The sequence below is a fragment of the Berghia stephanieae genome, chromosome 1 (genome assembly GCF_034508935.2).
Source record: "Berghia stephanieae isolate SIO BIC M18660-M18661 chromosome 1, UCSD_Bste_1.3, whole genome shotgun sequence".
Lineage (NCBI taxonomy): Eukaryota > Metazoa > Mollusca > Gastropoda > Nudibranchia > Aeolidiidae > Berghia > Berghia stephanieae.
In genome coordinates this window covers 17,189,967-17,202,466 of record NC_088360.1, presented here as the reverse complement: position 1 = coordinate 17,202,466, position 12,500 = coordinate 17,189,967, and the positions used below count along the sequence as shown (strand labels likewise).

At 34.7% G+C, this 12,500-nt stretch overlaps 1 protein-coding gene across 1 annotated transcript in view; it reads left to right on the top strand.

Annotated features, from left to right (window-relative positions):
- Positions 1–12,500, top strand: part of LOC144969256 (xanthine dehydrogenase/oxidase-like) — a 65,158-nt gene that overhangs the window by 23,975 nt on the left and 28,683 nt on the right. The window contains exons 13-22 of the mRNA XM_078908371.1: positions 78–190; positions 1,120–1,301; positions 2,830–2,995; positions 4,658–4,844; positions 6,407–6,579; positions 7,779–7,898; positions 8,323–8,541; positions 8,907–8,970; positions 9,642–9,711; positions 10,065–10,152. Coding sequence (XP_078764497.1) covers positions 78–190; positions 1,120–1,301; positions 2,830–2,995; positions 4,658–4,844; positions 6,407–6,579; positions 7,779–7,898; positions 8,323–8,541; positions 8,907–8,970; positions 9,642–9,711; positions 10,065–10,152 — 1,382 coding nt within the window. The remainder of the gene's footprint in view (positions 1–77; positions 191–1,119; positions 1,302–2,829; positions 2,996–4,657; positions 4,845–6,406; positions 6,580–7,778; positions 7,899–8,322; positions 8,542–8,906; positions 8,971–9,641; positions 9,712–10,064; positions 10,153–12,500) is intronic.

Genomic DNA, 12,500 nt, shown 5'->3' with positions numbered 1-12,500 from the left:
AAACCTTACTTGCCATATTATATCTGATTATTGCAGAATTATGTACGAGAATAATGCCTGAATATTTCAATTCACAGGAGGTAACTTTCGTTCGATTCCAATGGATAAAGACTTCTTTTGTGGATATCGTAAGACAGCCATTTCCAGAGATGAAGTGATGGTGTCCATAACATTCCCCTTCACAAAAGAGGTGATTTATAATATATTTCTTCTAGAAGAATATGTCATTAATATTGTGTATTTGGATGTGTATGTTTGTGTGTGTTGTGAACTTAATACCATGACCGTTCTATTTCAAGACTTCCTGGGTTACTCCTAACCCTCTCCTTACCACCTATTGGAAAATCGTCACATTTGTTACGATGCAACCGTCAATTTTCTCACCCAGATTTCATTTCTTTTTGCTTTAGCTATAAAAACTTGACATTCTGTAATAGATCTCATATTGTCGAACAACAATACTATGTATAGAATGTGCTTGTTGATTTTCTGTTTGAGTAAGATTTGTCTGTTTTTGTGTGGGGTGGGTTTGAAGTTTTGAGGAAAATTCTGAAAATGGCTGGTAAGGAGAGAGTTAAAGTCTGGAAAGGTGCATAAGAATCAATGCCAGACAAAACGGGAAGAAAATAAAACGACAAGAAACAAACATCCTAAAAGTCAGCCTGACTCGAATGAGGGTCAAACATCAGATCTCTTGATAATTGGTGAACACGTTTTTACCTGTTACTGTTATGTCACCAACAGATTACCATTGACATCATGAATTAAATAAAAAAATAAATAAAACTAAACTTACCTTTATTCATCCCATAGGGGAAATGTGTCTTTAGAGTCTATTCCAAAGGAAGACTTGAATAACTCAGGCGTCAGCCGCAGTGCAGCGCCGCAAATTGAGCTAGGGCGAGGTGACTTGCTGAAGGCCACACAGTGTAGCGGCGGGCGATCGAACTCGGTACCTTTTGGGTACGAAGCAAAGACCGTACCGCTGAGCCACGCTGTCCCTAGTGCATGTATATCTGCCTTTTGAGTTCTAGACGTTTGCCAAACTAAAAGGTCATATCGGCGAGTAGTAAAAAACATAAACACTAATCTTGGGCTATCTATCCTCTATCAATCCAGAATGAATACTTTGCTGGCTTCAAACAAGCAAACAGAAAAGACGATGACATATCCCTGGTGAATGCAGGCATGTATGTACAGCTTTCGGAGTCCCATCAGATTACCAACATGACCCTCGCCTTTGGAGGAATGGGAGCCACTGTCATTGTGGCCCAAAAAGCTATGAACAGTGTAATTGGAGAGTAAGTAACTAATCGATTATTATGACTTTAAAAGTACAGAATAGTTTATAACATAATAATATCATGTGTTCTTGTTATTGCTGTTATTGCTGGACGGATCAATTTTACGTAATATAGAATACAAACAATCAAGATTAGACGTCTATCTTGTAATATGAAAACACCTTTCAATTTTAAAAAATCTCCCATCGTTCAAACAATTTTCATTTCCTATTTAATTAATACCATCATAAAAATAGTAAATTCCTGTATAATTTAGGTAATCTTTTGTATTTTCGTTGAAAAGGTGCTTTTTCTTGTGAACTGGCTAAACTTTTAGAAGATGAAATGTTTAAGTGAAATTTAATGTCAATTTTAGAAAAATTCACGGGTATAGATATTTAAATGATATTTAGAAATAAATTGTTGATTATGAAACCAGTTGATTTTCTTCTACTTCTTCCTACATATCAGTAAAGCACCTGTGGTGTGTTGTCGCAGACTTTGGTGTGCATATTGGTGTTTAAAGTGGCACAGAAGCGATTATGTCTCTGGACTGTTTAAGGTTTTCAGAGCAAGGTTTTCAGACCTAACTACATCTACAGGCAGGCTGTTCCAAATTCTAATCGTTGATGGAAAAAAAAAACGGCTACTCATGTCATTGCACTCTTGAGCGTGGAATTTGGAATCTGTGATCGTACCCTCTGGTGTTTCCCATTGTTGTTGCAAGTTCAAAGTCATAGGTGAACTCGAACCAACTTATGTATTGGACTGTTTAGAGGGGTTGGTTTCGCTTGTTTTCTTCGTTCTTCCCGAGTTGGCCATCAAAAGGGATCATAAAGAAAGTCATTGGTGGTGATGTTTGCAAGAGATATGTCTAGGTTTTAAAAGCATGTCTGGTACATATGGTTTAAAAAGATCCTAAAATGTCGCTCACAGTCTCAAAACAGTTTTATGTCGGCATTATGTTGGTGCTGAAAACAGAATTTATAGTAAAATATATATGATACTTTTAATGCGGTTATGTGGTCTTGTGGTATGACATTCGCCTTCAGATCAGTAGGTCCTGGGTTCGAGCCGCGCATAGTTGAGTCCTTGGAAAAGCTCTTTAATCACATTCTCTGAAGGTATTTAGGTGAAAAATGAGTACCTGGCCGTAAACAGCGTTGTCTCTGTCAGAAAAAAAATGGCAATATCGCCCTACAGGCATCATGTCTCGTCCTACGTATACATGTTACGTGTTGATGTTGACCAGGGACCCTTTGTAAAGCGCTTTGATCATATTTAGTGGATACTGCGCTATATAAAATCTCAAAAATATATCTATTCTTTGTTTTATTAAGGTGAATGGTTATAGTTTTATACAATTAAGTATAAATTCAAAATTCTCATGTCTGATTATTTCAACGTTATCGTCAGTTTTATGTAAAGATCTTTTATCACGATATAAAACCAGTTTGACGCGATAGATCCCATTCGAGTTACAATTGTTTATATTACTTTTTTTAAAAGAACCGTGTGCATCAGTTATTGTTCCAATCTTTCCTAGTGTTTGGAACGAAGCTTTGATCCCCAAAGTCTGTGACTTACTGGCCGAGGATCTTCCTTTGGCTCCTGGATCCCCTGGAGGTGTTGTGGAATTCCGACGTACTGTGGCTCTCAGCTTCTTCTTCAAATTCTTTGTACAAGTTGACAAGGAGTCATCAATCGTTAAGGTTTGTTTTGTTGGGTTTTTTTTCTTTTTTAGTTATCTCGGAGTAATACTGATGCTAATGATAGTGATAGCATCTAATCGTAAAAACATGAAATTTAGGATCAGCTTGTTTGCTTCTTTGTTGTTTGTTATGGGAGGGGGTGGTTGTTGTGGTTTTTTATGTTTTTATTTTCGCAGGGTTCTTTTGCTTTTTCTTTTCTTTTTCATGAAATGCATGACCCCACAATTTCACATCTAAGAGCATTTCAACTTTGTAATCACTTTTTTGGCATCCTCTTTATTCCGACAGATTACCAGTATAAAGCAATGGGTCATAATACTTGAAAAGTTAACTTTTAAGTGACTTGTTATAATGTATATTATAATAGATGTAATTATAACGGGGGCGTACGACTCTAAACGTTCAAGCGCTCTGAGCGGTATAGGATTTTTAGCTTATAATATATTAAAGCCTAAACCCTACCCTACCCAATTGACCAATCATGTTATTTGGCGGGAATAGACATATCATGTTAAGACGACACGTGTCATTGCAGAAGCCTCGCTGTTTTGTTGGGTTTTTTTTATTTCTTCTCAAAATGACGACCTCTTTGGGACTTACACGGTTAGAGTCTGACGCTATTGATAAACGATCGCGAGAGGTACCCGCTTTGAGAGTCTTTGCAAAAATGAGAGTCATTTAAATCGATCGATATTTGAAGGACGACTTTTCTGGACAATATTTTTTTTTTAATACGAGTCTTTCCAGAGTACGGCAGTTAATTGTTCAAATGATAAAAATTATGAAATGCAAGTCTTCAGACGTTAAGAAAGATAACTCCCTATCCTCAATGGAATACATTTAATTTTACTCTAATTCTATGTGTTAAAGTTTAACTTTGACCATAAAAATCAGGTTCACCCCGACATAGTACTATATTGAGACGGTCGTACTATATTGAGACGGTCGTACTATATTGAGACGGTCGTACTATATTGAGACGGTCGTACTATATTGAGACGGTCGTACTAAATTGAGACGGTCGTACTATAGTGAGACGGTCGTACTATATTGAGACGGTCGTACTATATTGAGACGGTCGTACTATAGTGAGACGGTCGTACTATATTGAGACGGTCGTACTATATTGAGACGGTCGTACTATATTGAGACGGTCGTACTATATTGAGACGGTCGTACTATATTGAGACGGTCGTACTATAGTGAGACGGTCGTACTATATTGAGACGGTCGTACTATATTGAGACGGTCGTACTATATTGAGACGGTCGTATCTATAAAAAATTCCTTCACTACCATTAATCAACATGAATAATGCACATTGCGGCCATTTAAAGATATAATCTGAGACAAATCATGCTAACCTGTGTACTACTACCAAAAATTCGTATAATTACGAAATTTTGGCTCCAATTTCTGAAGTTTATTAACATTTCTAAGTCATGAAATCTTATTGGAAATTAAGGTTGATTACAGAAAGGATAACTTTAAGGATTTTGAAGTGTTATTTAATCATTGTGAGGGTAAATTGGTAAATTGTTGATGTATATATTTAACCAGACCAACTATTATTTTTATCTCCTAAAAATTACGAATTTTTGAATTTTCAAGTAGGCGGGAGGTCTTTTTCATGTATTGTTCCTATCCATATATTTATTTCAGTACTCAAAAGACGTGAGTGCCATAACGACACTGAATCACGGTGTAAGCAAAGGCATTCAAATCTATGGGGCTAGGGATTCCAGGGAAAAGACAAACCGAAGTGTTGGGGAGTCAACTGTTCACCTGTCTGCTTTCCAACAAAGCACTGGAGAGGCTGCATACATTGATGATATGCCCATGATTGTCGGTAATATATATGTGACCAATTGTATCTAAATGGTACAATTTCGGGATGATTTGAATATGCCAAAATTGTATGATATATTCAAAAATATGCAACTCGGGTTAAATTTAATAATGTGATTTATAAAGGAGAATAGATTTGGTTTTATCAGATGTGAAAACTCTAAAATTACGCATTTCATATCATATTTTTCTCTTTGCATCCGCTTTATACATACATATATATATATATATATATATATATATATATATATATATATATATATATATATATATAAAGGTGCGAGAGAAAAAAACTGGGGGAAAAAGCATGGCGCTGTTTCAGTACGTAGCCAGAATTAGAGATGTTTGGAGTTACTAGAATTAGAAAAGACTAGACGTCTATAGATACTGTTGAAGTTGAATTGGTACTAAGTCATGTCCTACACGAGGAGCGAACGAAGCAGTGTAAATTGCATCGAAGCATGATTAAAGTCATGGAAATGTGCATGGTATATAAATATCATTAATAACCTTGTATTATTTACCTTCCACATGTATATTTTGATTAAGCGTGAACGAAACCGTCTTAGTTTATATTCAATTCTATGTGGTCTTGTGGTATGACACTCGCTTTCGGATCGGAAGGTCCTGGGTTCGATCTCGCGCTCGGCGCATAGTTGAGTCCTTGGAAAAGGCTCTTTACTCACTTTCTCTCACCGTACTCAAGTGTAAAATGAGTACCTGGCCGTTAACAGCGTTGTCTATGTCCGAAAAAAATTGTAATATCGCCCAACAGGCAGCATGTCCCGTCCTACATGTTAAATGTTGCTGTTGACCAGGGACCACTTGTAAAGCGCTTTGAGCACATTTAGTGGATATTGCTCTATTTAAAGCTCAATTTAATTTAACTATATCTCTCATCATTTTCCTTATGTCCATAGTAAAGTTACTTTGTGTGATAAAAAAGCAGGATTGGAAAAGTTTTCAGATTCTCTTGTCATCAAACGGCCTATAATTCAGAGATTTAGTCCTGGTTTCTGAAGCATTGAATGGATATAAACAATCCTTGCCAACAAATGGATAGAGCAATAACCTATTGCAATATACATTCTTATAGTTCTAACAGACTCATCTGTCTAAACATTGCCAAATTAATGTAGGGGTCAGAAATATGTCTACTAGACCTGGAACTGATTCTGGCTCCTGTGAGTTTTCTAGCAATTGGATTCAATAGTCTGATGTCACGTCGCCCAACAACTGCGGCCATAGTGGTTCTAAACAAAGAAAATCGGTATTTTTATTCTTCTTTCTGGTTAGAACTTTTCATATGTCTTGTGATCAGAATGTGTAAAAGTCAAAACATGATCAGATATATAATGGGTTTTTTTTCCCTCTAGATACGCTTTTATGCTCGTCGGAGAAATATTTCATAACGGCGTCCGCCATTGTTTCGATAGTTTAGAGCCAGTTACTAAGTTACCATGCGTCATTACGAGGGAAGTGACGTTACGACTGTTGAAGCGTATTGATCAATAAGAAATCCGCAGATTATTTGCACTCACAATCTTTTGTTTCTATTTACAGATGAAGTTTACTTAGCTCTTGTTACTAGCACAAAGGCGTCAGCAAAGATTGTATCTGTGGATCCGTCTCGTGCATTGGCTGCTACTGGTGTCAAGGACTTTCTTTCTGCAAATGATGTCATAGGAGAAAATGCGCTTGGTACATACATGGACAAAATATTAACTAATGACGAGGTATCTTGATTCTTATTTATCTGTTATATCATTGCTCACTCAGTAAGACCTCAATCACATACACTGTTTTTAATAAAATCCATTCCAAAATTGTTTATACCTCCCTATATGTCCAATCGTAATTGTGTAGCTGGATATAAGATATTTGTGGCAGAAAATTCTTTATGATAAAGCTGTCTTCTCACTTTGAATGAGATGTCACAATGCCATCAGTTTGGATGAGATGTCACAGTCCCGTCTGTTTTATATGATATGTCCCAATTTCATTAGTTTAGATCAGATGTCATATTTCCATCAATTTGGATGATACGTCACATTTCCTTCAGTTTGGACGAGATTTTCCATTTCCATTGGTTTGGTTCAGAGGTCACAATTCCGTCCATTTGGATGAGATATCACAATTCCGTCACAAAATACTTCATCTGTAAATAGACACAACAGATTGTGAGTCACCTTGGGATGATATATCACAATTTCAGCAGTTTGGATGAGAAGTCACAATTCCACCTGTTTGGATGAGATGTCAGAATTCCACCAGTTTGGATGAGATGTCACTATTCCACCAGTTTGGATGGGATGTATGTCACAATTCCACCAGTTTGGATGAGATGTATGTCACAATTCCACCAGTTTGGATGGGATGTATGTCACAATTCCACCAGTTTGGATGAGATGTTACTTTTCCAATCAATGTACACAATGATACAAGAAGTGACTTTTGCTTTAACAAAAGGTCTTAAAGTTTTGAGAAATAATTATATTTTAAAATACGTTTTTAATAGTGCCTTTTAAGAATTCATCGTCAGGACTTAACTTACATATTAAGGGTTTTGGAGTCTGTAAACTTTTAAAACTAGAGAACAATTCACCTTCCGTACTTGAAAAAAATAGAACTGATGATGACAATTTGTGAAAACATTTATTAGTATGTTATGTTTTGTCGGTCGTTTGTTTGTTTTTGTTTTTGTTTTGGGGGGTTGGGTTTTTTTGTTAGTTTGTTTGGGGTTTGTTTTTTTTTGGTTTTTTCTTTTTTAATTCTTTTTTCTCTTGTTTGATTTGTTTGGCTAGCCGTTTTGGTCTTTAGTGTCAGTTCCTCAATTTGTCACTTAAATTTCAATTATTTTTTTTTTCAATTTTACATATGTAGTTTAAACGATTTGGAAATAGAACTTAAATTTCATTTTGACAAATTGATAAAGGTGACATGTCAAGGCCAAGTGATCGGGGCTGTCATTGCCGACACTCAAGCCCAAGCCAGGGCAGCTGCTAAAATGGTCAAGATAGAATACGAGGAAAGAACTCCCGTCATTACTATAAAGGTAAACATGAATTCGTTTTGCTTGTTTCAAACATCTTAAAACAAGCTTTTCGTAGGCAGCAATCTTCCATAAGGTAAAAATTCTCAATTGCATATAGGTAATCTCATCATAGTATATATATATATATATATATATATATATATATATATATATATATATATATATATATATATATATATATTTCTTGAGGATGATCAAAGGTATTGAAAAAAATATATCACGGTTTAAAACATCATTGTTATTAAGAAAAAAACTAAATGTCACAATTCTTTATTTATAACTGGAAGAGGATTCTTAATTAATGTGACCTGTCATTCTTACAAGTTTACACAGTGTAAAGTGAACCGTTCATTTTATCAAAAATGGACCATACAATTCTTACTGTTCCTTTGTACGATGTACTCTATGTATATTTTAATTCCAGGATGCCATTAAGACAAATTCATTTTACAACAGAACAGTGCGATCAGACTTCGGTGACCTTGAAGCAGGGTTCAAACAGAGTGACCACATTGTGGAAGGTGAGGCTTACATCAACGGTCAAAATCATTTCTACATGGAGACAGTTGCGACCAGAGCTGTACCTCTGGAGAATGGAGAGATGGAGGTCTTTTGCTCTACTCAGAACCCCACGTCACTACAGGTAAATCGGTACCTCATTTAACCCTCTCTTTACCAACCATAGGAAAATCGTCACATTCATTGCGATACAACCAACATTATTATTCTTCAAATTTCTCTTGTACATCATAAAATTTAAAGAAAATAACAGTGTATTGTAAAGCATGTTTTGCTAAAGAATTTACTTATGGCAAGAGCTTTGCTACTATTGTGTTTGAGTGATAAAAAATATATTTTTGTTTTAGTTGGGTGTGAAGTTTTGGGGAAAATCCTGAAAATGGCTGGTCAGGAGCGAGTTAAGCAAACTGTATTATATGCATAAAATTCTCCAAACTCATATATTGTTTATCTTCAGCTGAGCTCTCAATAATTTATTTCTCTTTTCAGTTTTGTATTGCATCAGCTTTGGGTGTCATTGCGAGCAAAGTGGTTGTCCGTACGAAAAGAATGGGTGCGTATTGTCAAGGGACGCTTTAAATAAATGTACTCATGCTTCACACATTAGGATAAAATGAAATGAAATGGCTACATAGATTTATACCCGTATAGGTCCATTAAAAGATGTGGATTCTCGTTTTAAACAAATCCTGATAGTTGCAAGCTGTCTCTTTGTATTATGCGTCGGGATATATTTTATTTGCTTTATGCTTCTTATGTTGCGAAACGTGTATAAAACCATATAATCAAAATATTTCAGTAGGTTTACATAGAACTATGAAATGTCAATAATAGTAGTTTCAAATCTCAGCGGTCAGAAATTTATTATTTGTAATGATCAAAAAGTCAACTTCCTTATTTAATTTGTAGATATGATTTTGGAATTATACGATTATTTGTGGAAACCCGCGTTTTCCGAATGTTCAGTTAATAAAAGCTGGGGGGTTTTTTCTTTCTGAATACTCATGCATTATTATAACACACACACACACACACACACACACACACACACACACATACATATATATATATATATACACGTATATATATATATATATATATATATAATATATATATATATATATATATATATATATATATATATATATATATATATATATATATATATATATATATATAATATGCTTCCCTTTAATGCGTCAAAATGGTAATTCTAATATACAGGTGGTGGATTTGGAGGGAAGGAAACCCAGTGTGTTCTGTCTGGAGTACCTACAGCATTGGCTGCAAGAAAGTAATGTATTCACTGATAAGTGTGATAGGCTATTAAAACCTGTATCCATCAAAAAGAAGTAAACGGGGAAAATTAAAGATAGTGGCCGATATTGCTTTAATCTGCCATTAAGGAAAATTCTAAATTTGTATCATTTCAATATTTCTGCCGGCATGACAGATAAATCATTAAAAATTTGCCAGAATTTGCTGTTTTTGATCATGATTATGGATGAGATGATCTCTGATTGGAACATGTATAATGTATAATTGGTACATAGATACAACTGAAATTATTTGACAGCTGCAGATAATATTGCATAATTTTTCTATACAATTTTTCCAACTAAGATTTTTTAATTACTCTGACCACAGGTTGCAAAGAACTGTAAGATGTGTCTTAGACAGAGATGAAGATATGGTCACCACAGGAAACCGGCATTCATTCCTGGGAAAGTACAAAGTACGTTGTTATTTGATTAATTGCTTGTCTATAGATGACCTTAATAAATATATGCATCTGCACAATGCCAAACACCATTATTTTATGTTGGTAAGATTTTCTTAATGATCTGAAAATTGAAAATATAAAACTGTGCCAGACAAATCAAGAGTAAAATATATGAAGGAAACCATTCAAAATTCAATCTTCCTATATTGAGGATCGAACTTCAGATCTCCTGAATACTGGTCAGACGTGCAACTATTACACCACAGAGGCCACGTGATGGTTGAGATGATTATAATGCCCGTATTGAGCACAAGGGTACGCGTTTGACGCTGTGAACCCTCGCTTGCATCACACAACACAATCATTGAACACGAGAGGACGAGGACTAAGACGTTAGAGTAGCTCCATTATTTTTTTTTGTATCAAATTAAGAAATTAGGGAGCAGACACTGGTGTAAGATAAAGATCTGAAATTGTGTGGATAGGTAGCACGTCTGACCAGTAAATAGGAAGACTGAGTTTTGATACCCAGTCTAGGAAGACTGAGTTTTTGGAATGGTATTTTTTTCTCTTGTATCATTTCTCGCTTTGTATGGATGGCACTGATTCATACACATATTCTCAGATATAAATCTTACACCTGTGCCTGCCTCCTAATTTATCAATTATTTTATTTTACCTCAAATATTGATGAATTAAGACTATCATGAACCTGTTCAGTATTCTTAACGTAAGACTTCCTTGAATTCTCAGAGGTCCAGAATTTTTAACAATTCAGGAGCCATCTTTTAATTGAACGTTTCCAATCTTGCTTTCTTAAATTGAAAACTTGGATGGAACTGAACAGACTAAACCTTAAGGATAGTAAACCGAATTATCGCTAGGCCAGCCTCTCTGGAAAAGGTAGAGTGTGAATCAATTGTTTTAGGAAATAGTAAAATTGCGACTGCTAAGGGTATTTAGAAATATGGGTGTATTTATTGATTCAGATTTATCTTTTACCAGCCACGTAAATCAAATCGTAAGGTTAACTCTCTCCTTCCCGGTAATTTTCCGGGTTTTCCCGAAAACGTCACACCCAACCCAAATAAAAATAGATTTATTTCACTCAAACACAATAGCTGTTAGTTCTTGCTATAGCACTACATTTATTTCTTTCTACTAAACGATCTCTTCAACACAGTGTTAATATACTTTAACTATAGCAAACATTTTTGTTCGAATATCATGATGTACAAAAGAAATTAGAATGAGAAAAATGTTGGATGTATCGTAACGAATGTGACGATTTTCCTATGGGTGGTAAGGAGTGAGTTAATGTACACGGAAATGAGGAGAATACGCGGTGTTAGACATGTCATTACAGGAGATATCTCGGCCTTGGTAGTTAATTCTCTAATCCTGTCAAAGCCAGGTTGGTGCACTCCTCTCCTCTCGTCTATGAATAAAGACAAAATAAAATCCCTTCAGGTAGCCCAGAGCGATGCTGCCAGGCTTATTTATAGAAAGAGTAGAAATCAATCTGCATCGGGTTTGCTAAGAGAACTCCACCTGCTTCCCGTTGAGAAACGTATAGAATATAAGATCTGTACAATCGTTTTTAAATCACCGCACTCTGATTGTCCGGGATACATTAATGAAATGCTTAAATTCTACGTCCCAGCCAGAAACCTGAGATCAAAGTCTGATAATCACGAAGTCAAAAAATGACTCGTGAAAATGGCGAGCATGGGTTTGAATATCTGGAACTCCCTTCTAAGATACATCAGAGACAGTATTGATGCAGATATCTTTTAAAAACATCTTTAAACGTTTCTTTTTAAAACGTTTCTTGCATATTAACAACACTGTAGAATTATATTGCTTTGTTTCATACTGCATGTTTGAGTGGTTGTATGTTTGAGTGAAAGTTGTCATGTACTGTTAAGCGCTTTGATCTTGCTAAGATACGTGGTAAGACGTTATATAAAAACAATATGTTATTATTATTGTTTTTATTATTATCATCAATTATTATTATTATTATTATTATTATCATTATTATTATTATTATTATTATTATTATATTATTATCATTATTATATTATTATTATTATTATTATTATTATTATTATTATTATTATTATTATTATTATTATTATTATTATTATTATTATTTACCGATGTTTGAAGTTTAGGCATTCTGACCATTATGAAAAAACTGTTTTGTCTTTGTTTGAAGGTTTTGCAGCATCGTCACTTTTATAAAACGTTTAACATATATTCAACGAGCTCTTTTAGTTTTAGTATGTTAGGAGCTCTCTTGTTTAAATATGCAAAATTTGAAACACTGAAACTTGTTTTCAACATCACATATATTA